Genomic DNA, 22,869 nt, shown 5'->3' with positions numbered 1-22,869 from the left:
GCTATCAAGTTGCAAATGTTGCGCGCCTGAATTTGATGCGGAAATCGGCTACAAATGAGAAAGTAATAGCAAGCTTTTTTACACAAATAAGCTATAGATCAAGAAGGGGGTACGGTACAACTTTGAGAAGCTGGATCGGGAAAAGAAAAAGGTTAAAAAGTAAAGGACTAAAATGGAAAGTATGAAAAATTTAAAGGAGGCAAGCAATTAGACGCATAAACATTACTATACATCATACAATAAAAAACTTAACTAAAACATAACATATCAGTGCTATCACTTCCAATGAGAATCCTGAAAATATCTAAAAATCAAGAATTCAATTGAGATCCATACTACTAGTATAAAACTGTGGTTTAAGCCTAAAAATAATGATACATTAATCTGTACAAAATTCTTCCCCTACGCAATTTGATGTTATGAATCATTCCAGTAATGAGTTGCAAGCCACCCTCCATTAAAAAATGACTCGCCTCTATCAATTTCTTATTCCTTTTCTGCTGGAAAATGTTCAAAACTAATACCTACATTACTCAACATGTTTGATTAGAAGGTAAGGGATCCGTTCAACCTCAGAGCTGCAATACTAAATCTGGCTGCCGTGGTGAACCAATTGGCACGCTGGAAGAAGGTGAGCCAGGTGCCATGAATCCAACATTCAGGTCTGGTGGAAATGGAACAGTACCTTGTTGATGATAGGGTAAAAATCCCTGCCAAGATGATTTCCCACCAAACCCCACATTGCGCAATGTATGAGAGTCAGAGCTGGACCCTACAGCTGCAGAAATTCCAGACTGCAATAATCCACTTGAAGTTTCTGACAGCATAGCCTTATTCGAATTTAAATTGTTCCCAGGCATTGAAATGAAGGTGCTGTTACTAGGTGGAACCGCACCAAACATTTGGGAAGGCACTGCAGGGTGCAGCTTCTCCAAACTGAACTTTCCTGTAGGTGCCACGGGCCGGGCCATCCCTATTTGAGATGAAGAATTATATCCAAATCCTCCACTGAAACCATTCATATCAGGATGAATCATCGGTTTCTGCTGAATCGAGACAGTAGGCAACGATTTCATCCCACCAGTAGCACTGTTCAGTGTAGTTAACTCATTTTTAGAATTTAATCCACCAACAGTTTCTAGCATGTCTTCTTTACTCCATGTCGCATCTCTACTCAAGGAAGTTGCACGTTGAAATCTGCTTAAATGGTTATCAGATATGGGGCTGTTTGAAACCTTATGCTTCTCCATTGCTTTATTTTCTCCTACCCACCCAGGGCCAAACTCAATTCCTGTTGGCAAGACACCTTCAATTTTCTTTGAAGCGATTCTCCAGACAACAGGCCCGAGATCAGCAGCAAATCGAGCAAGACTTCTTGCATAACCATGCTCAGAGCTTAAACCTACCTAATGCACATCAAAGTAAAATGAAATAAGGTAACCAATAGATGAAACCGTATATTGCCTATAAACTGAAAAGTGGGGGAAAAAACTGGGACCGATATATGGCTAGTGCCTATTAATTGATTGGATCATAAACATATGCCCAACTTATGGTTAAAGGAAAAAACATTATGGGCAAAGGCCACATGCTGCGGGGTGTACTCGCTCCTAAACAAAAGGATGTGAAAAGGCTCATACTGCAGGAGACCAACAGATGGAAAATCAATTTTCCATTAGGAAACCAAAACAAAGTTCTAAAAGTTTATTCGGACATTACCGCCATGAGTTGCTTTAATTCTCCATCAAAGGTCATCAAGACAGATGGCTCATGGGAGTCCACTGGATGCTTATAGGTGTCACGCTTGTTCTCGTCTAGCACAATCGGTTTCTTCCCATACTTTATCACGGCCTTCACAACAGAAGCTGCAAGACAAATAAATACATCAATAGCTATTGGATAAAGATAGCCAATTGAAGAAAAAAAAAAGGTTCAGAATGGTAAGCAGACAGAATACAAAAGCAAGAAGCAGAGTCAAGCAGTCCCATACCTGGAAATTCATTTTCCCATTCAGATAACCAGGTAGAATGATTTTCGTTGTAGTGGGACCCATGAGAGGCCCTGGCCAATGAATCAGCAGGCTGGTACTTGTATGAAGAACTTCTTCTGAGATTGTAACCATTGGACAAGCTATTATTATCTCCTCCAGTGGCGAGAGTTGCATCCGAGGATGCTTCAGGACCAACACGATCAACAGGCGACCTCTCAAGTGCATTTTTCAGCTTGCCTGTGCCAGGTGGCCTCCCTCTCCTCACAACTTTGGGTTGTGGTTCACTATCATCACTATCTTGCCTAAGATGTTCGAAGTCCTTCTTTGCAATCTCTTGCATGGCCCGTGCCTAAATAAAAAAATGACGGTTTTCAGAAATAACACTAGCCAAACTATATAGAATAGTAACAGAATTGAGACGAAGCCAAACCTGTCGATAGTAAATAGTATCGGCGGAGTTGTATTGCATTGCATTTGAACATATCAAAAGAACATCTCTCTGCACAAAAGAAATGTCAAAAGTTTCAAATGCCAGCAAGAATGACATACATTTTTCCACAAGCAAACCAAGAGTACAGGAAATTGATTTCAAGGTAAATAGATAGTTGGCAGGTAAGCAAAATATGCCATTTTTTTTGGATATCCATCCTTGTGCAGTTTCATTTTGTCCACAGGAGTTCCAAGAACCCCACCTCGGACAGAATCAAAATACTCTCTGTAAATGCAGTCAGTTGCATTACCTGCACACATTTTGCACAAGGTCACTGCTGATCCTCACTTCAAAGGTTTAGTTACTCCATGATCTAACATCTATTTTGTCTCCTGGTAATTGCTAGCAAGGAAGCAATCGATACAAAAGTAACAAAGTGGACTTCGAATGTTATAAAGAAAGAGACCAACAATCTGGACACATCACAGGAAATGTTTCAATATCTTCATGAGCTATTCAAGGGAAAATCATAACTTTTGCCATTGTAGGTGGCAACAAGCAACAAGTTCATTATGGTGGTATTTGTTAAATTTCCAAAAAGAGAAATGGGGATTGGGTGTTAATGTAACAACTCTTTCTGCAATTAACCAAACTACCAGCATAGAAACTTTTGACCATCAGATAAGGGGTACAAGGAAACACTGTTCTACAGAGTAGAATTCTTTCTTATCTGTTATACAGTTAGACTCCAACCCAATGCAAAATGGATGTTTTAGTATCAAACATATCTTAATTACAACATCCATTTCTTATTCAAACATCTTCTTATGCTTTAAGAATAAATCTCTTATCAGGTTCCACACATATCAAAAGCACTAAACAACCACATAATTGTAACAAGTTGAAGCAGCGAAGGAGATTATCCCCAATACATAGACTCAACTTGTCATTGATGCAACTCCACTAAGAGAAGGTGACTTGCAAATCCAAGTTAGTAAGCAAAATAATCTCAAACCAACCTCAAACTGTTCCAAGTTGGTGTAGGCTCCCTCATCTAACTTTTTCCTCGCTGTAGAAAAATCCATGGGATTCTCAACGATCTCGAAGTAATCAGGAAGCTGTACCAAAATCAATTTGGTATTAACCAATATTCAATTATCTTTCAAACAAACACAACACTGCAAAGTGATAATAAATGCACCTCTTCTGGATCCACTGGCTCAGAGAAAACCCCATAAGTGTCCTTCCTGCAATCAATAAGACCAATCAAAACCCAATTGAAAGCCACTGATTAACTCAATCGTAAGAAGAAGACTACAAAAAGAAAAGTAAAAATCTAAGCAGCTAAAAACAACACCCACTTTTGAAGTCTGTCAAGAATGAAGACCAACAACTTTTTGTCTGGCAAAGGTGTAGTGGGGCCAGGCTCCACCGATGACCCTGTACACACACAAACATATATATATAATATATGGCACAGTTTTAATTAATTATTTCCCAACATACACTTTTTAAAGACCTCCCAGAAAACCCTTTTCATGAGATTTTGAGTTAGAATTGATACCATGAAGAGTGTCTGTCCCTTTCAAAACCTTTTCATCCTGCAAGAATAAATTACAAATTAGTGATTTAAATTATTAGTGAAGAAACAATGAGGAAAGTTACAGCAAAAGCAGAGAAAGTACAGAAAAAGAAAGAGGCTTAGAATTATTAGAGAAAAGACAAAATTAAGCTTTATACACAACAAGATCTATGCTTCTATAATGTTGGGCACCAGACACAAGATTAAATACAACAAACAACTAAGAATAAAATATTTATGGTAAATATTCGAATTTAGCATATAAAGAAAATATTAAAAAAATATATAGAAACTTGAAATCCACCACTACCAAGATTTTCAAAGTAGAAATAAATTACCAGAAAAAAAAAAAGAAAACAATCCTGACCGGGTCAAACACAACAACTCACTCCGATCCAACTCATTTAAACAACGAATAACGCGCGAAATAAAAAAAAAAAGTATCATTCAAAAACACTGAAAAAAATCGTTCTGTTTTATTTTCTAATAAAAACAAAAAATAATAGTAAAATAATAAAATTTGCGGTTAGATAATCACCAAATCATCAGATCCAAGACGGACGGCGCTGATCTTGCGCCTCCTAATTCCCTCCTCGTGATTACCGCCACCAGCATTCGAATCAGAGTTTGAAGGAGGCAACGTATTGGAATTCTGGTTGTTATTTTTTTGAGAATTCAATCCTCGCAAGAGCTTGTGCTTCTTCTCTTTACGCTCATCGTCTTCGTCGTCTTCTTCGTCGTCGTCTCCATCAATCCATTCAGGTGCATAAGAATTAGAGCTCCGGCGAGAGGATCGACGGTTAGGAAGGACGGGATTGGAATTGAGAGAATTAGGGTTTTCAAGGTAATTAGGGCTTTCTTGTTGTTGCTGTTGCTGCTTGAGAGAGCGTTTTTTAAGCTCTAAAAGAGAAGGTCTTCCTTTCTTCTTCTTCTTCATTGTTGTGTCTGGCATGTCTGCGATCTCCCCCATTCCTCTCCTCCTCTCTTTCTCTCAGGCGGTTTTTTTTTTTTTCTGAGTGCTAGAAGTATTTTATTTTTTAGCGTGTGGGATGGTTGGCAATTGTGAAACGTACGGACCGCGGGAGAAAAATGGTCACGTGATGTGGGGTGCGAGAGACGCGTGGTTAAAATGGATTTTAACCTCTCAACTGACGGGTGCACTCCTTCACGTCTTATAAATATGCCTTTAAGACATTGCTTAATTGCCGCGGTCTCCTTTCCAAGTAACGGTTTGAGAACATTACTGGACGGCAATTTGACAGGATAAAATAAACAGGTAATTTGGGCCGTGGCATGAGCTTCGAGTCGTGGACCTGGCCGACTGGGCTTTAGAAGGTTCAAACTACCTTAGCAACCATCACATTGACTTCCCTGGCCCTTATCTTAAACGACTGGACGTTGGAGTTTCCTTGAAGAGACAGACCATGCTCAATTCTTTTCGTGTGACCTACAAAATGGAGATTCCATCTGCTTAAAGTGGTTGATCTCGTTTATAAAGGGATTGTCTAAGTTTAAGATGTAAGGTGGGTCTCGGAAGTTAAATTTTAAAATTTATTTTAGATCGTGTTTTGATGAGCATGTTTTCATGAGCTGATATGAAAAATAATTTAAAAAAATAAAAAAAATTATTTTAATATATTTTTAAATAAAAAACATTTTGAACCGTCACCGCTAATATAATTTCAAATACACCCTTAAGGTCCCTACTAGGGTGTTTCGCTTTGAATCCATAGAAAAAATGAGAAAATAAAGTATAAATTTTAAATAAAATCAAGTGAGAATTAATCTGATTAACCCGGCAAGTCAAACAATGATTAAATTAACCCCAGCTTGATTTAAGAGAAAAAGGATGAAACAATATCATTTTTTTATTTACCCACGAACAAAACCTTTGAACAGGTTTTAATAACTCTTACTACTGTCATTTAGAAACAAAGAAGGAAGTGGAGAGTGCTCTCCATCCACGTTGAAGTTTCCTTCTCATGTCCTTGACTTTAAGCATGAACCTTAAGGTGAGAGTGTGATTGCTCAATGGGGGAGATGGGGCCTTCTTGCATGGCTCAATCATGCAAGAGTAGGATTTAGGGCCGGCCGATCTGAAAAATAATGGCACGTAGTATGGTACATGCCTAGATACTGTATCACCTTGCCCTTAACACATGCGAGGCAGTCTAATTGCCACCTCCTAGTCCCGCACAAGCTGGTGCCAGTTCTTGAATTCATTACCCTTTTGTTTCTTGCCTCTCTGCCTTTTTCTCTCTGGTTATGCATTGAATGTTGCTTCAAATACGTGTTGTTGTTGTTGTTGTTGTTGTTTTGTGTACCACTGTACCCAACGTCAAAACCAAGTGTTGTAACTCAGTGCCCGTTTGAGGAAAAAAAGAAAAATTAGAGTTCATCACTTCATCCCCCCCCCCCCCCCAAAAAAAAAAAAAAGAGTCCATCCACCTAGAAGATCTCCATCAACCTCTACCTCTAAACAACTGACGCGACCATGGAAACATTAAACAGCAGCGAATAGCCCTAGGGAGGTGTTTCCACCGACGCAAAGCGCAATTACAGGCCTCCAAAAATAGTTGAGCCGAGCCGGCTTCTTGTTGTATCTATATCTTCAGCTAGGGCCATAGTTTTTAATCCTAGCCCGGTTCAAGGTTTGGATATCGGGTTTTGACTGGATCATCAGGTCGGCTGCGTCAATTTTTATTTTAAAAAAATCAAAACGGCGTCAGTTTAGTAAAAAAAAAGTCAACGAGTTGCAACCGGGTTTTTCCGGGTCAACTTGTCATGTCGGCTGGGTCACACCGGGTCATGACTTATCCTATTTTTTCATCAATCCGGCCTAGTTCCAGCCCCGAGTCACCCCGCCGGATTTTAAAACTATGGCTAGGGCAATTGATTTCTTTTGACTGATACTCAATATCTTATTTGTTTTCGTGGAGTGATTTTTAAGAAGATTTTTTTTTTGTTTTAAATTGGTTTTTATATTTTTTATTATTTTAATGTGTTGGTGTTAAAAATAATTTTAAAAAAATAAAAAAATATTATTTAAATATATTTTAAGGGAGGAGCACAATTAAACAGTAAGAGGATATAGGTTTCAATTTATATATAGATTGGTCCAGCTAATAATAAATATGGTTATAGCCTTTCTCAATCTAGGATTAACAGGGTAGATGATATAATAAAACTGAGAGAGAAAGGATTGGTGACTGAAATAAAAATTATTAATAGAAAAGAAATGCAGCACTGTTCCAATAATAAACATGGTTATTCAGTCTAAAATTAACAGAGTGGATACAATAAAAATAAAAAAAATAAATTGGTGGCTGAAATGAAAAATATTAGAAGAAAAATAAATGGATAATGAGAGAGCCCACGGTGTTTTTTATGAGAATTTTTTTTTAATATAATTGCAATAAGGAATTTGTGGTTTTATAATAAACTAATAGAGGTTTTGAAATCTAAAATGATTATTTTTTAAAATATTTTTTACTTAAAAATATATTAAAATAATATTTTTTTTATTTTTTTAAAAATATTCTTGGTATCAATAAACCAAACAATTTAAAAATATAAACTTAAAAAAAAAAAAAAAGAAGAGCCATTAAAACTCAGTGCTCGTCGTTCTTGTATTCATGATAAGATATGTCTTCCTTTCCCACTCAATCTATTTCAGGCTTCGATCTTACAAATCACATCGTTGCTCGTCTGTCTTTCACTCTTTCCTTTCTGGGAAAACTTCCATTAATGAATAAAAGTTGACCTAATTTGGAAAATATATCGTCGGTGTTGTTTACTCGTAGCTTGCTCACCCTTTCTTGAATGAGCAGCTAATTAAATGGATGCACTGCTTTTAATGTTGATAATTGCATCGCGTTTGGTTAATATTTCAAGGAGACAAAAACGAATTACATTAAATAAATATATCCTTAAGATAATATTTCATAATGATGACAGAGATACATGTTTTATTTATCATTATTATCTTCATTTCTTCTAATCCAAAAAACCCGCTAGATACGTAGAGAAAATGCCCAACAAAATCACCATGAGTTCCAGTTGGTGGCGCCAATGGTTTATAGCCCACCATGGATATGGATAGCTACACGTACACACAGGGTTTTGCTTCGGTTTTTCTTTTCTTTACATTCATCCATATCACAAAGGAATTTTGGACCCCACTGGATCATCTGGACTCTTTTTTATTATTATTATTTCTTGCGCAATATTTGCTTATATATAGTCGAAGGTGTCAAGAACACGGAACATAGATATTTGGTGCTCATTGTTTTTGTTCCCCTTGTATCTAAGTTCTTTCTTCTTCTTCTTCTTCCATCAACTTCTTGACTGCAAGTCCATTGAATTGAATAATGTGCATAGCAGCTTTTATATGGCAAGCTCATCCACTCTATCCCCTGCTTCTCTTGCAGAACAGAGATGAGTATCACAACAGGCAAGCTCACTTTTATTGGCTTTATTGATATTTTCTTCTGTGGTTTAATGGAGATGATTGTGATGTTGTTTCTTTCTTTCCTGTCCGTGCATTTTATGAAGGCCGACAGAGCCAGTGGCATGGTGGGATGGTAGTGAAATATTGGGAGGGAGAGATGCGGTGGCAGGAGGAACATGGCTGGCTTGTTCGAGGACAGGAAGAGTGGCTTTCATTACAAATGTACTAGAGCTCCATCCATTCCCAGAGGCAAAGAGTCGTGGGGAACTCCCTGTTCTTTTCTTGGAGGTAACCCTATTCATCCTCAAACCATTTATTGGACCATTACACTTGCTAGTCTTCCAGGAATTAGCTCAAAAAACTCAGTGCTGTACTGTCCTGTCTCTAGATTTCATTGTTAAGAATAATCTTCACAGTAGAGTGGTTTCCAACATTGGAAACATCGAATTTACAGTTGGATTGCTCTAGTGGAAGTTTACTGAGCACAAGTTTGTTTTCATCAAGTTAATAGCAGTATCAATGGAAGCTGGCTCTACCTAAGATTTACACTTCTTTCTTTAGACTTTGGCCCTCTAGTACTTTTTTAGGTTAAGAGATTGCAGTACTTTAAGTGGCTGCATGGCCAGGCCACTTTAGGTTTTGAGTGGTAAAATTAGATTTATGGTATAATTTTCACAGGGCCTTTCTGACCACAACACATACGGTACCTTTTGGCAAGTATAAAGATAAGTAATTATGCATACTTGCAGACTTTATATTTTATGTTTGATTTTACAAGATACATTGCCTAAGATCCGGGCAGGAACATGCACATGAAAGGATAATTGTAGAAAAATGCAAAAGATTGTGGAAAATTGACAGGGATTGATTCTAAATTTGTCACTTACCCCCCTTGTTTCGTTTCCAAAACATTGCAGAGCACAAAGAGTCCGAAGGAATTCGCCGAGGGACTGGTGAAAGATGCCCATCAGTACAATGGGTTCAACCTGATCTTAGCTGACATTTCATCCAAAAGCATGGTCTATCTCTCCAACAGGCCCAAAGGTGAACCTGTTGTCATTCAAGAGGTTTCTCCTGGCCTTCATGTGCTTTCAAATGCAAAGCTGGACTCCCCCTGGCACAAGGTCAGGAATGCATTGCACTTCAATACATTAATAAAACTAACAACGCGGATAAAATAAAAATAAAAAGAAGCCAAATTAGCCATATTGAAGATCTATGAAGTAGGTGATTTTGGATGAGAAAGGAGACAGCAAATTCAGTAACAAATATTCAGTTGGTCCCTTTTTTTTTACTCTGCAGGTACAGCGCCTTGGACTCAATTTGAAGGATCTGCTTGGCAAATATGGTGAAAGTGAAATACCTGTGAAGGAGGTTCTGGAAAAACTAATGAGGGACAAAGTTAAGGCTGACAAAAGCAGGTTGCCGGGTATCTGCTCTATTGACTGGGAATTCAATCTAAGCTCCATATTTGTTGAAATAGACACCCCACTGGTAAAAATTAACATGTTTGATTTACCACTTAATCATTCCATGAGAACCTTCGCCTTATAATCATTAATTAATACTTATTGTCTAACGAACAGGGATGCTATGGCACAAGGAGCACTGCTGCACTGACCATAAGAGCAGGTGGAGAAGTAAGCTTTTATGAAATCTATCTTGAAAAGGACGTCTGGAAGGAAAGCACCGTGAACTATCGCATTCAAAAGCTGAATTAGATTTGAGATGGAGATGGTTGGACTGATTAAGAGAATATAAATAAGAGGCGGCACATTCATCAATTGCATGTGTTTGTGCGGCTTGGTTAATGCATTCTGTAAATGTGGGTTGGCAGGTCAGATGGTTTATCATAATCATTTATATCAGTTACGCAATTCTATATGTGGAATATGGGCAAAACACAAAGATCGATTTTTTTTCAAGAACAATGCAATACTAGTAGATGAAGGGTCCGAGAAGCTGCCAAAATAACCTCCATAAACTAGAATTAACAGCTAGTCTAAGTGAGAGTTTGTCATTTGATGTCCCAGGCATCAAGAAAAGTTCAAACTAACATGTGCAACGCGTTCACGTAATATTGTTCAAATGGGCATACCGCTATGCATGAATAATTAAATGATAAAAGTTGAAAAACTCATTTCAAGTGCTCAATAAATTACAGTGGAGTTGTTTCAAATCTCATAAGTTGACCATCAGAAATTATTAACTGTCAAGTAATTCCTTTATTCTTGCACTAAAATGGTAATGTCTGTGTTTCCTCTGTGTTTGTTTCAACTAACCTCATTTCTCTTTTGAGTTGCAACAACCCTGCTGCCATTTCCTTGCTGAACTTGAATCCTGCCATTTCCGCCTCCTTCCACACCTCCTTGCACTTTGCCAGCCGTCCAGAAACCATATAAAGTGTAATCAAGTTCCTGTATATGTCATATGTCGGAGAGAGGCCTGCTTCCTTGAGTTTCGAAAAATATCTTACAGCCCTCGGCAGATCATTCAAGGCAACAAAAAGCTTTATAACCACACGATAAGCCGTGAGATCAAAGAGACAATCTGAACCCTCCATTTCCCAAACTACAGCCAACGCCTCCCTATATTTACTCTCTGAGTAACGACTGTGAATAAGAGTAGTGTACATAACTACGCTTGGCTCATGCCCAGATTGTCTAAACCAGTTAAACAGGCTTTCCACAGCTTCAAATTTCCCAAGCTTAATGCAAACTTTCATTACAGCAGTACAATCCTGCTGGCTTAAATTCAAATCTTCTCTTTCCGCAAGTTCATCTAATAAGGCTTCTGCAAGCACATGTTTATCGGGGTTCTTCCCCAGCTCCAGTATAATCTTTGCATACACACTAGGGTCTAACATTCGTTTACCATCTTTGGCAACTGAAATAAGCTTCCAGGCAAGCTTTAAGCTACCACCTCTAATCAACCCTTTAACCATTGCTTCAATCACTCGCCTGCTGGCCAAATTAGTAAACTTCTCCAAGTTGAATGGCACTTTCAAGTCATGATTCCTTGCCAAAACCTCAACTGTGGAAGCCAAAACACGATCATCAGGGAAAAGCCGAGGCTGCTTCTGAACCCAGCAGAATGTCTGCAGAGCTCTCTCAGGAAGACCCAGATGACCCAACTCTCGAATTGTTAAGGATAATGACCCCTTGTGCAGGTAACGAGAGCAATTATCAAGAACTACAGACACATCTTGATCTGGGCTAAGGCGTTTAATCTCCTTGGCTAAACCGATAAGAAAACTTGGGTTCTTATAAATTTGACTGCATATAGATGCCCGACTCAAGGAAACCTGTTTATTAACATGTTTCTTCGGTGCAGGAAGTCCTAAAGGTCTTAACTTGTAAGGAACAGGAAGAGGGAGAGGTCTTTCTCTACCTAGTTTCCCAGGTTTTTGAGGGATTCTCCCCCGAAAAAGAGATGATATTGCTTCAATCTCTTCTGATTCCCAAACTATCTCGCCATTATTTACTTCAATTTCCTCCTCCTCCTCTTCAGTCAAGTCATCAATGTGATCTTGAACTGAATCTGTTTGAGGCTTCTTCAAGAACAAATTCACCCCAAAATCAGGAGGAAGCTTGGAGCGTCGCGGATAACGAATGTTTTTAGGTATCTTTCTGTAGCAGATTCTTGTACTGGAATGTGCCATAAAAATCATGCTACTGCTCTTTAAGACATTACTTGCCGTTGGCAGTATAGGGTGTAAACTGATAGATGTCAACTTCCAGTCCATTGCCTTGGACATTAGATTTCAAGAAACATTTAAAAGTGATAAATGTGTCCCAGTTGCTCTCAGGAATTTCTTCGAACACTTGGCAGACCACCTGCTTACTAAGGCCCGCCGCTCAGCAATCGAAGGTTGCTTCATGAAATGGAAAGCAAGAGATTATGAGCTTCCATCGACCATTCGGTTTATGGGAGACTTTCTTCCTCTGTGGATTTTTCTTTTGCACCGTGTTTTCTGATCTCTCCCTCTGTTTTCTCTTTGAATTTGGTGCGAAAAACAGTTACAGTGACGGGTATTTTTCCTTCAGAAAACGAAGCGGGCAAGTTTATAATCCACGAATGACATGTCATTCCCTTATCAAGTACACGTCATTGTTGGTTGAAAAAACATGAGACGTTTTTCTGTTTTTTATTAACGTTAGTGTTTCCAAGCGTCATTCTATTTTTCCATTAGCCTTGAATTGAATTGAAATGAATGTATTTTAATTAATTTTATTAGATATAAAATTAATGATTATATAAATTTTTGATAGTCCTTAAATTTATAAAATTTAAACTAGTAATTTTTATTAAACAAATTTAAAACCTAATAAGTTGAGTTATACTTAAAGGTGATTATTTTCGGTTCAGTTTGGTTTTTATCAAAAAAATAACCAAATTAAATTTTTTAAAAAACAAACTAAAACTGGTTTAGTTCGGTTTGAATTCGGTTCGGGTTTTTTTAGTTTTAAGTTTATAAAACTGAATTGGTTATTTTTTTAAAATTTTAATCGATTTTATTTTATGATTCAGTTTTTTTATTTATTTATTTTTTATTTAATTGATTTTTTAGTTTTTTTAGTCATATCTGACTACACCCCTCGAAATTACATATATATTCTTTTAACACACCCTGTATCCAGCCTTTTATCTTAAAGGCATTTATCTCGATGAGAATATAAAAATCATGCCCCGCGTCCTTTTCATTTTAAAACTATTCCAATAACATTTTTATTTTAAATCTCTATGAACAATCACAGAAACACTAACCAAAACAGCCAAAATTAAATCCATAGAGGCAGCCATAGATGTTGGTTCTGCTATGTTAAGAATAAAGTTAAAAGGTACGACTAAAACATGGTATTTGTTTTTATATTTATTGGTTTTTTTCAATTTAATCTTTATAGTACATGTTTTTATTAGATTTTGAGTTGATAATTTATTTTAATTTGATTTTTATATGGTTATTATGATATAAAAAAAATATCTTAGTATTGTGTTGATATCAGAAAAATATCTCAACATTACATGTATGGTCTATTTTTAAAAAAAGTTTAGTTAAATAAAAAAATACTTTTTAAAAAAACTATGTTATTAATTTTTGTGAAGTTAATGACCTAGTTTGTGAGTTTGGCGAAGTAACTCAAATTGTTTCGGTTCACGGGTTTGCTAGGATATTATTTTTTATGATTGAACCTAATTGTGTGATCATCTATTTTTTATTATTTTATAATTAAAAAATAGTTTTGAAAAAAAAAACAAGTTATTAAATTCTATAAAGTTCATAGGCCTCTTCATAGGTTTGGCAAATTTAACTTTTATTTTTTAAAAAAAAATTATTTCATCCTTTGATATTAGGCTGGTTAATAATTGATTTTCATAATTTATTTTATTTTGTTTTTATATAATTTGACACTTGATTTTGCAATCGTTTATTTTTGTTATCGTATAGTTAAATAAACAATAGTTTAGGGGAAAAAACAAGTTATTAATCCCAATAGAGTCCATTATCCAATTTGCGGGTTTGACGTGTTGACCCGTGTTATCTCATTCACGGGGTTGGCGGTTTTACTCGTGAAATCTGATATTAATTTTTTTTTTAGTTTTTGGTCCTTTGATTTTTTATTTTTTTTTATTTCACTTTTCTTTAATATTTGATTGGATGAGAAATGGAATTCATGATTTATTTTTGTCTACTTCTTACAAGACTATCACGATCTCAAACAAACGTATTTTTTAGGGTTGATGCTCAGTTTTGCAAACATATATTTTTATCATAAAATTAAATAGAAATAATTAACAAAAGCTGCAAAGTTATTAAATCCATTGAAGTCCATGACTCAAATCACAAAGTGACTTAAGTTGATCCAATCTAGCATCGTCTCAATAATTAAAAAATTATTGTTTTAAAGTTTTTTTAAAAGCTATATCATATTTTTACCAATCATTCAAGTTGTTTTTGAACCTGTTAAATTAATTGATTCACTTTGGATTAGCTTCCGCCCAGTTTAATTGGAAACTTAAGTCAGACAAGGAACCATGTTAGGGGATTTTAAAATCGAATTGCTTGATTAAATTTATTGATATTGTTAAAAAAATCTTCATACTCTTAATACTTTTTAAAAGTTTTTACAAAAGTAGTCCCCCCTGCAGTGGAGCCCGCGATAATGTACTATTATAAAGCTCAAAGTTGCGGGGAAACACTGTTTCCCCATATCCATAGTAATCCACAATTATTATTATTTTTGCATTTTGACCCCTTTTTTCTTTGGTTTTTGATTTTTTTTTACTCGGTCTTTATATTATGTGTTTATTGAGATTTAGAGTTGATAATTTATTTTACTTTACCTTTCATATGTTTATCGTTGTATTACAAAAATACTTTCATATCAGGTTGGTATAAAAAAATTCTTAGCAACGCAATATGATCTTTTTTTTAAAAAGTCCAATTAAACAAAAATAATCTTAAAAAACCAGGTTATCAAACTTTGTGAAGTTAATGGCTCGGTTTGCGAGATTGAGAAGGTAACCGTGGTTGCCTCGGTTAGTAGATTTAGCGTGTTACTTTTTTTTCATAGCAGAAGTCGATTATATGATTGTTTATTTTTCTTTTTATCATATAGCTAAAAAAAATAGTTTTGGAAGAAAAATATTTTATTAAATTTTAGAAAGTTCATGGGTTTGTTCGTGGGTTTTATGAGTTCAACTTTTCTTATCTTTTTTTCTTTTTTATTTTTAAATCTATTTTTTCAATATTATCCTTCAATGTTGGGCCGATTAAGAATTGAGTTTCATAATTTGTCTCGTTTCAGTTTTTACGAGGTTATCATAATCTTAAAAAAAAACTCTCAATATTGATTTGACGCTCGATTTTGTGGTCATATATTTTTGTTATCATGTGTTAAGAAAATTGTTAATCCCAATGGAGTCCATCACCTAGTTTGCGGGTTTGATGTGTTGACCCGGGTTACCCGATTTACGAGTTTGGCGATTTTATTCATCAAACCTGATATGTTTTGTTTTTAGGTTTTGGCCCTTTAATTTTTTTTATTTGTTTCATTGTTCTTTAATTTTAGATTGGTTTAAAAATGAGATTCATAGTTTATTTTTTATAGGGTTATCACGATGTCAAATGAACTTCTTTTTTATGATTGATACTCAATTTTGCAAGCATTTATTTTTATTATAAAATTAAATATAAAAAATAATTTATAAAAATAACAAAGTTATTAAACTCATTGGAGTTTATGATCTAGGTTGTAAGGTGGCCGAGGTCAATCCAATTGGGTATAGTCTTAATATTTTAAAAAATTATCATTTTAAAATATTTTAAAAAATTATCATGTTTTTACTAATCTTTCAGGTTATTTTTTTGACTAATTAAATTGATTAATTTACTTTAACCAGTTCTGATACAATTTAACTGAAAACATGAGTCTGACATAAAAACAAATTATAAAAATTCAAGATCGAATCACTCGATGACATGTGATAATATTGTCAAAAAAAAAATCTCTATACTGCTCACATTTTTTTTTTCTTTAAAGAATCCAAACAGCGAATTTACTAGTTTACCATTTTATTGTTGTCATGGGGATGGGGCAACAAAATACAGAGCTGTGGAGAACTTGGTACATTAACAATCGATATGACGGGTAAGCAATGGGAACCAATGGCACTTCAGTGGAAGCTCAGGTTTTTCTTCCATGTAGTCAAATTTAATTTATTCTCCATAACAATCACCTGAATGCTACAATGATCAGCCATCATGTATATACAAGCTTGGGTTACAATACCTGTCCTATTCCCCAACCAAATCTACAGAGGAAAAAAAAAGAGGAAACTCTTGGACAGAGTTACTTACGTTGAAAAACTCTCTCCCAAGAACAATGCAGTTATTAACAGTTCAATTGGAACACAAACTTATCAATCAAGAGTTGAAGAGTCATCAGGACTATACATCATGTGCAGCAAAAATTCCCTGCGCTCCCCAGGCGGGCAACCAAAGAAAGCCCTTACCCTCCCAGAATTTGCAACAAGGAAAGTGTAGGCCTTGTACCGTAGATGTGTTTCAACTCCTATCTTCACCAATTCTGAGAAAACTTCTTGCTCGGAGTAAACACGGGGGCGTCCTCTCTCGGCAATGAGATTTCCCTCCCTAATTGCCCGTGCAACTTCCTTAATTGCATCCTTTATGCCTCTGAGCTCTCTCTCAACTGCATCAACACTTGAAGCCTTGCGCTTTTTGCCTTTCAATGATGTTGCAGAATGAGAACATCCTTGAGAATCTGCCTGGGAATTTGCTTCAACAGGAGTTGCTAGCTGACTTGTACCATCATTCATCTCGTTTGAGTCCTCAAGGTTAAGTGTAACTTCGTTTGGCAAGTTGAAACCATCAAGCAAGTAGGGACTTCCAGAGCCAACCCATTGCTCTGCTTTCTCCCTCGAGGTATTAGCACCGTTTGACTTGGTTCTATCTTTTGCAAAAAGCAGTGACAGCTCATCATAATGGGCAATTGGTGTAGTCATCCATTTTTTTGCATTAGGTTTTGCCTGATATAAGGATAAAGCATTCTTGAAGCACCGATTCCACAAGTAATGGTGTGATTAAATGTTAGATGTAAGACAGGATAGAAAATGTAAACAGACCTTTACAAAGGCTTTCCATGTTTCAGGCTTCGCAACCCACATTTTATTTTCAGGGCTCCAGACAAAACCATTTGCACCATTAAAAATATCAAAGCACTCCTTGAAATTATTTTTAAGGGTCTTCAAACGATTCTTCAAGTGATCTTTTTCAAATGGCATGCCGATGTTTTCACGCAATTCCCTCACCATATTATCATAGGCTGCAGTTGTGAAAACTCTATCAACCCTGTTTCCCAGCCTTTGTTGACGGATAAGGGCATTAATGAAGGCATCATCCATACGTTCTGTCCATTTAAACACATCCCGCCTGGCCACATAATTCTTCTTTGATTTATTACCCATTTCTCTTGCCTGAAAATGGACAAAGGCATCATATAAACAGAAACGGCAAGCAGGCAGGCAAGCAAATTCACATTCAACTCCAAGCACAGAGACCTACCATCAATAACCAAAAAAAAAAACATAGATATGAACCTTTGCAAAGAATTTCTATATTGATTTCAAAATTATCATGTTCTTTAACAAATCATTCAGTGACAATAAAAAATTTAAAATAATTCCATACCAAAGACCTGTAGTTGCAAGATAGCAGTCTAAGAAGAACAAAATCAAAAAAATTCTCCAAGCTCGTTCTTTAGTTTACAGCAGTTGTTTTATCAAACCAAAATACACAAGTTTAAAACTTATCTGTTCAAACTCAAAACATCACAACAGATTAACAAAGTAACCTTTCAGCCTACTTCTTCATTTTTTGGCCTTTTCTTGGAGCAATTACAGTAGCCTTGCACCTTCGAAAGAGATAAAGGACCAGAATAAAGGACAAGAACATGGGCATCAGTAAAGAGCTTGTCAACAAGTGAACTTACCTGAAGTTCAGAGATCAAGTGTAAGACATCATTTGCCCTGTCTTAGGTTTAAAATCAGCTTTCTTTTTTTCCCAAAAACAAACCAAATTCTTTCAAAAGCATTGACCCCTGAAAGAAAAATAGATAGCTGCAAGATCATTCTTTCTAGAGAAATCCCAACAGTAAAAAAAAAACTCCACACGCGGAGCCACTGCATCCACATTTCACATTTCACATTTATTTGCTTTTTTTTCTTAGTAAACAAAATTCCCACCAGAGTGTTGAAAAAAAAAAGATTGAATCAATGAAAAAAAATAAAAATTCCCATCTTCTTTCATGCTGAATGCGTTTCTAAAACACCAAGAAATGTATTAAAACCGGAAAATATCTAGTCTAAGAGTGATTTGGTGGTAGGGTGTTGGCCTTTCAAGCTAACGGTCCTCAAGAAACCCTAACAGGAGGCGGCGGCGGTCAGAAATAAGAGATTGAAAAACAAAAACATAGAATTAATACCTGCGAGTGAAAAATTATATATGTGACGAGGAGGCTGGCTCCCTCGCAGCCAAGGGATTGAGGGACATGTTGTGGTTAGGTTTTTAAGAGAGGTTTGGACAGAAACTAGAGAGTGGAGCGGCAGACTCGTAAGGCTTGGCTCTGGCTCTCTATTGGCCCATCATCATAGCTCTTGGGTCCTCCTTAGCGAAACCAGGCCCAGACACAAATGTTATTTTTTTATATTTTTTTAAAAAATATTAAAAAAATCAACTCGGTTATCAACTTTCAAACAATTTGTTTTACAAGTTATTCTATTTTCATACAAGTCAAGTCTACATTTTTTTACAATGATCTTGATAACACATTTCTCGTATTTATTTAATACATTTAAATGAATGAAAATTGATCTACTATTGGTTTTAAGTTTCAAACTTAAAAATTCAACGGTCTACTTAATATTATACGTGTCCTGTTATTACCGTTGTAAAATAATTAGCCGAGACAGAAAAACATATATTATTTTAAACTATTAATTAATTTTAAATAGTAAAAATAATGGTACCGTAATAAAAAACTAAATAAAGCTATTAAGATATTTTTATATTACTCTGTAACGGTTGCATCGCGAGTTGCTTGGAAGTGTGGGTAAACTCTTTTCATTTCTTTTTTAATGTATTTTTCCTTCCGTGTCAAGCTATGCTATTCCTCTACGTACCGAGTGTATGGTAGACGTCACGATATGAATGTCGCGGGCATGCCGATTAAATTTTCCTTGCCTACCAAGCCAGTCCTCCACGCTACCACATTTATTTAGACAAATGTGCAGATATCACGTGCAGGTTAAATTAAGGGTGTATTCGAGACAGTGGCATAAAATATTTTTAAATTAATTTTTTATTTAAAAATACATTAAATAAATTTAATGTTTTTTCATGCTAAAATCACTGTTAACAACAGAAACGCTACTCCTAAACAAATCTTACCAGAATGCTAGGATTTGAGTGTTTTGTTTTAGTTTTCGTGGTTGAGATTGTGGTTGGATATAATCTAATTATGCATAAAATTTAATTATAAAAGTTAATTTTTCTTGTTTTTTTAGCTTTTTTAGTAGGTCTTACGTTCAAAACTTAACCTCCACCTCTAAATCAAACATACACGAGTGTGTTTGAGAGCATGATTGCGATTACTTTTCAAAATATTTTTTACTCAGAAATATATCAAAATCATGTTTTTTTTTATTTTTTAAAAATTATTTTTAATATCAACATATTAAAATAATTTAAAAATATTAATTAAAAAAATAAAAAATATTTTTAAAATACAAAACAAACCCGACTAGTAAATACTTCACTCGAGAATCCGAGGGACATGCACCCTCGTTTCTCGCCTGTGAAAGCAAATCGTGATCAATAAACTGGGTTACCTGCGATCGATAATCGTGTTAAATCATTACACACCAATTATTTAGCGTGGATGACAAGATGTTATTATCATGAATTAATTTAATACTATTTAATAAAAATATTTATTTCCTCGTTTGAAAAAAAAAAAGGGTGGACCATGTGCATTTTAGCAATGATAACATGATCCCCCGTCACTATTCGTCACTAACATTACTTAATTAGGTGACACATTTTCTATCAAGACAAGAAAAATAAAAAAAACAAAGAGATAATAATTCTTTTATCTACTCACACGTCCTTGTGTGCTATCGTATAAAAGTAACCTATCTTCTCTGTAGAGATTAGATCCTCTTTTAAAATGTGGTTACTTTTATGAAAAAAATATTAAAAAAATATTTTTTTATTTTTTAAACATTAATTTTAATATTAGTGTATTAAAATAATATTAAAACACCAAAAAAAAACAGTGAGTGTTGTTGATATTCCGATAACTTTTACAATAAAAAATAAATTTTTTTAAAAATATAAATTTTAAATTCTTATTAACTAAAGTTTCAAGAGAGATTTTTAAATAAAATTTATGTTAAACGGATGTGTATATTAATTAATCAGATATTTTTAATTGATATGAAATATAGGCACCACAAATCCCTGAACCAAGCCAACTCGGGTTCTAGAGATGACCCGAGTTTGCTGGGCCAGTTCTAGCTATGGCAATAGTTATCAACTAAACGCCTGGAGCCGCATAGCCCATTCCGTTGATAAAATCTGGGCCTTACATCTCTGGAATCCAACCAACCTTAGATTATCACATATCACTGCTTATGTGAGAGCAAAGAAGCACAAAGAGAAGCACAAAGAGGAATAGCAATAATCAAAGGGTAAGCCGTCGAAAGCTTAACACCCACGCAGCCAATAGATCAAGAGCACAAAGATCGATGACGTGTCATGCAATTTCCAAATCCCGCCCAAACCCCATTCCACCTCTCCCATTTTCATTTCATCCGCAATTGAATTTCAATTTCCTTCACTACACTTAATATCTCCGCTCCTCCCTCAACTCTCTTCACATTCTCACACGTAAAAATATCCTCCCCCCTTCTCACCTCCTCTTTCTCTCTCTTTCAAACCCCATCTCAGCTCACCTACCGGTAAGTCTTGCCGGTTTTGATCCGATTTTTACCGGTTCTCGTTGATTTAAACCGTGTTTTGAGCTGATCTGGTGTTAAAACTGCAGGATTCGCAATGAAAGGAGGTAGATCAAAGTCAGATACTAAGAGCGCCAAGTAAGTTTCTCTAATCCTGTTTCCTATCAATTTCATTATTTGTCACGTGCGAAACGTGTTCTGCGGTCTCGTAGATCTAAGATCTAGAAAAATGGGTTTTCAAGTTTTTTGCTGTCGTTTTGTGATTAAACTCCTGTCGTTTTGTGATGTGGTTTATCAGGCTCTCTGTGACCAAGAAACCAACCAAAGGAGGAGGAGGAGCTGCAGCCCGGAAATCAGGAAAGGCAGCTAAGGATCCAAACAAGCCCAAGAGGCCTGCCAGTGCATTCTTCGTCTTCATGTACTTTTCTTACTCTATATTCTTCTTCTTTGTGATCATTTTAGCCAAATGGAAAATAAACTGTTAGTTTTTTAAATGAAATATTTATTATTGACTGTAGGGAGGAGTTCAGAGAGCAGTACAAGAGGGAACACCCTAAAAACAAATCCGTTGCAGCTGTGAGCATTTAGTTATTGCTAGTTTAATTACTCCTATATATTTGGCTATCAAGTTGAATTTTCAATTTGTGATTTATTGTTTGTTGACTTTACTGTGATGAATTAATGATCAGGTTGGAAAAGCTGGGGGAGATAAATGGAAGTCACTGTCAGAGGCTGTAAGTGATTTATTATTTAATTTAATATTAGGGGTTTATTTTGTAATTAATAATATTAGTATGCTTTTTTTGACTTGATCATAATTGACCGAATATAGGAGAAAGCACCCTTTGTTGCCAAAGCGGACAAGAGGAAGGTTGAATATGAGAAGAAGATGAAAGCTTACAACAAGGAGCAGGTAACAGTGCTGACCTGGTTGTTTATTTGTCAGATTGCGATCATCTTAGTTGTTGAAATTGATATTGTTTTCTGCATGAATATTAGGCTGAAGGGCCCAAGGAAGAAGAGGAGTCTGAGAAGTCAATGTCAGAGGTCAATGATGACGATGAAGATGATGAAGAGGGAAGTGGGGAGGTTAGTATTGCTTGATGTTGTTTGGTGTTTGTGTTATTGATAATTTTGCGTTGGTCTAATTTGGGGTTGTTCGCAATTTCTTTGCAGGAAGATGACGACGACGAGTAGGTTATGGAGCCGGAGAATAGCTTAGTCATGTAGGTTGTGACAATGTTTGGACATTTGATGCTAATGACTGGCTATTTTGGTTGTTAATTTTTTGTCTTTCAGTTATCTTTTAAAGGGAAGGATATGCGTACTGCTCCCTTTGTTATTTTGTCCTCCTTCCAAGGGAAAGAAGTTATTAGTCGTAGAAGGGAGAATGCCTGTTATCTGTACTTGAATCAAAGTTTAATGAATTAGATAAGTGTTATCTTCTGTAGATTACATGGTGTCTCTGCTTGATGGTTAATTTGTTCATTTACATTTATGCCTTGTGCCCTTCTCTATAGAAAGAATTATATAAGAATTACTGAAGTGTATTTCAGGCTTTTAGGTTTTGAACTGTTTGATGCATGTATCAGGTAGAGGTTGCACTAAATTCTGTGTTTACATGGATGTGGTATATTAAATTGGTTTGATGCCCTTTTCTTTCGTGTTTCTTGTACTTTTTCGTTGATACCTGGGTGTGGTCAGATTTATTTTTTTGTTCAATTAGATGGATCCCTGTATTGTCCTCTCTTCACTCCATCGTGTCTCTTCTAACCTTGGCACTGATTATTTTCTTGGAGTTTCTAGCTTATGGCATGTTCGATTGTCATTTTCTCGCTGCTCCATCCACAGAATTTCGACATCACTTGGCAAACAAGTGC

General features: G+C 35.7%; 4 protein-coding genes and 1 non-coding gene across 9 annotated transcripts; 1 reads left to right on the top strand and 4 right to left on the bottom strand.

Annotated features, from left to right (window-relative positions):
* Positions 1 to 207: 207 nt before the first annotated feature.
* LOC133695207 (uncharacterized) lies at positions 208 to 5,118 on the bottom strand. The gene is made up of 9 exons (XM_062117092.1): positions 4,541 to 5,118; positions 3,985 to 4,021; positions 3,782 to 3,860; positions 3,622 to 3,667; positions 3,440 to 3,538; positions 2,421 to 2,489; positions 1,991 to 2,339; positions 1,720 to 1,865; positions 208 to 1,406 (listed from the first exon to the last, which is right to left on the bottom strand). Exons 1-9 carry the CDS (start codon positions 4,970 to 4,972, stop codon positions 573 to 575), a joined length of 2,091 nt encoding a protein of 696 aa, XP_061973076.1. The 5' UTR covers positions 4,973 to 5,118; the 3' UTR covers positions 208 to 572.
* Positions 5,119 to 9,178: 4,060 nt separating this feature from the next.
* Positions 9,179 to 12,537, bottom strand: LOC133693785 (pentatricopeptide repeat-containing protein At2g01860). The gene is made up of 2 exons (XM_062115107.1): positions 10,735 to 12,537; positions 9,179 to 9,566 (listed from the first exon to the last, which is right to left on the bottom strand). Exons 1-2 carry the CDS (start codon positions 12,207 to 12,209, stop codon positions 9,509 to 9,511), a joined length of 1,533 nt encoding a protein of 510 aa, XP_061971091.1. The 5' UTR covers positions 12,210 to 12,537; the 3' UTR covers positions 9,179 to 9,508.
* A 3,621-nt stretch (positions 12,538 to 16,158) lies between these two features.
* LOC133695458 (uncharacterized protein At2g29880-like) lies at positions 16,159 to 18,559 on the bottom strand. 5 transcript variants are annotated; one of them, XM_062117470.1, is made up of 5 exons: positions 18,457 to 18,559; positions 17,965 to 18,072; positions 17,827 to 17,886; positions 17,099 to 17,449; positions 16,159 to 17,002 (listed from the first exon to the last, which is right to left on the bottom strand). In XM_062117470.1, exons 4-5 carry the CDS (start codon positions 17,438 to 17,440, stop codon positions 16,376 to 16,378), a joined length of 969 nt encoding a protein of 322 aa, XP_061973454.1. In that variant the 5' UTR covers positions 17,441 to 17,449; positions 17,827 to 17,886; positions 17,965 to 18,072; positions 18,457 to 18,559; the 3' UTR covers positions 16,159 to 16,375. The 5 variants fall into 5 exon arrangements, with proteins under 5 accessions (XP_061973454.1, XP_061973452.1, XP_061973455.1 ...); XM_062117468.1 differs by lacking the exon at positions 17,827 to 17,886; XM_062117471.1 differs by lacking the exons at positions 17,827 to 17,886; positions 17,965 to 18,072 and having other exon boundaries at positions 18,457 to 18,542.
* LOC133695502 (small nucleolar RNA snoR101) lies at positions 17,929 to 17,991 on the bottom strand. Its single transcript, XR_009842455.1, has one exon. It is a non-coding gene; the product is annotated as a small nucleolar RNA snoR101 (small nucleolar RNA).
* Positions 18,560 to 20,831: 2,272 nt separating the features above from the next.
* On the top strand, positions 20,832 to 22,439 carry LOC133694800 (high mobility group B protein 3-like). Its single transcript, XM_062116496.1, has 8 exons — positions 20,832 to 20,992; positions 21,079 to 21,127; positions 21,288 to 21,407; positions 21,508 to 21,565; positions 21,679 to 21,723; positions 21,822 to 21,902; positions 21,989 to 22,078; positions 22,166 to 22,439. The coding sequence occupies exons 2-8, from the start codon at positions 21,087 to 21,089 to the stop codon at positions 22,184 to 22,186; spliced, it is 456 nt and encodes a 151-aa protein (XP_061972480.1). The 5' UTR covers positions 20,832 to 20,992; positions 21,079 to 21,086; the 3' UTR covers positions 22,187 to 22,439.
* Positions 22,440 to 22,869: the final 430 nt, after the last annotated feature.

Source organism: Populus nigra, chromosome 5, assembly GCF_951802175.1.
Source record: "Populus nigra chromosome 5, ddPopNigr1.1, whole genome shotgun sequence".
Taxonomy (NCBI): Eukaryota; Viridiplantae; Streptophyta; class Magnoliopsida; order Malpighiales; family Salicaceae; genus Populus; species Populus nigra.
The sequence above is the reverse complement of the archived record's forward strand: the minus strand, read 5'-3'. Positions and strand labels throughout refer to the sequence as shown.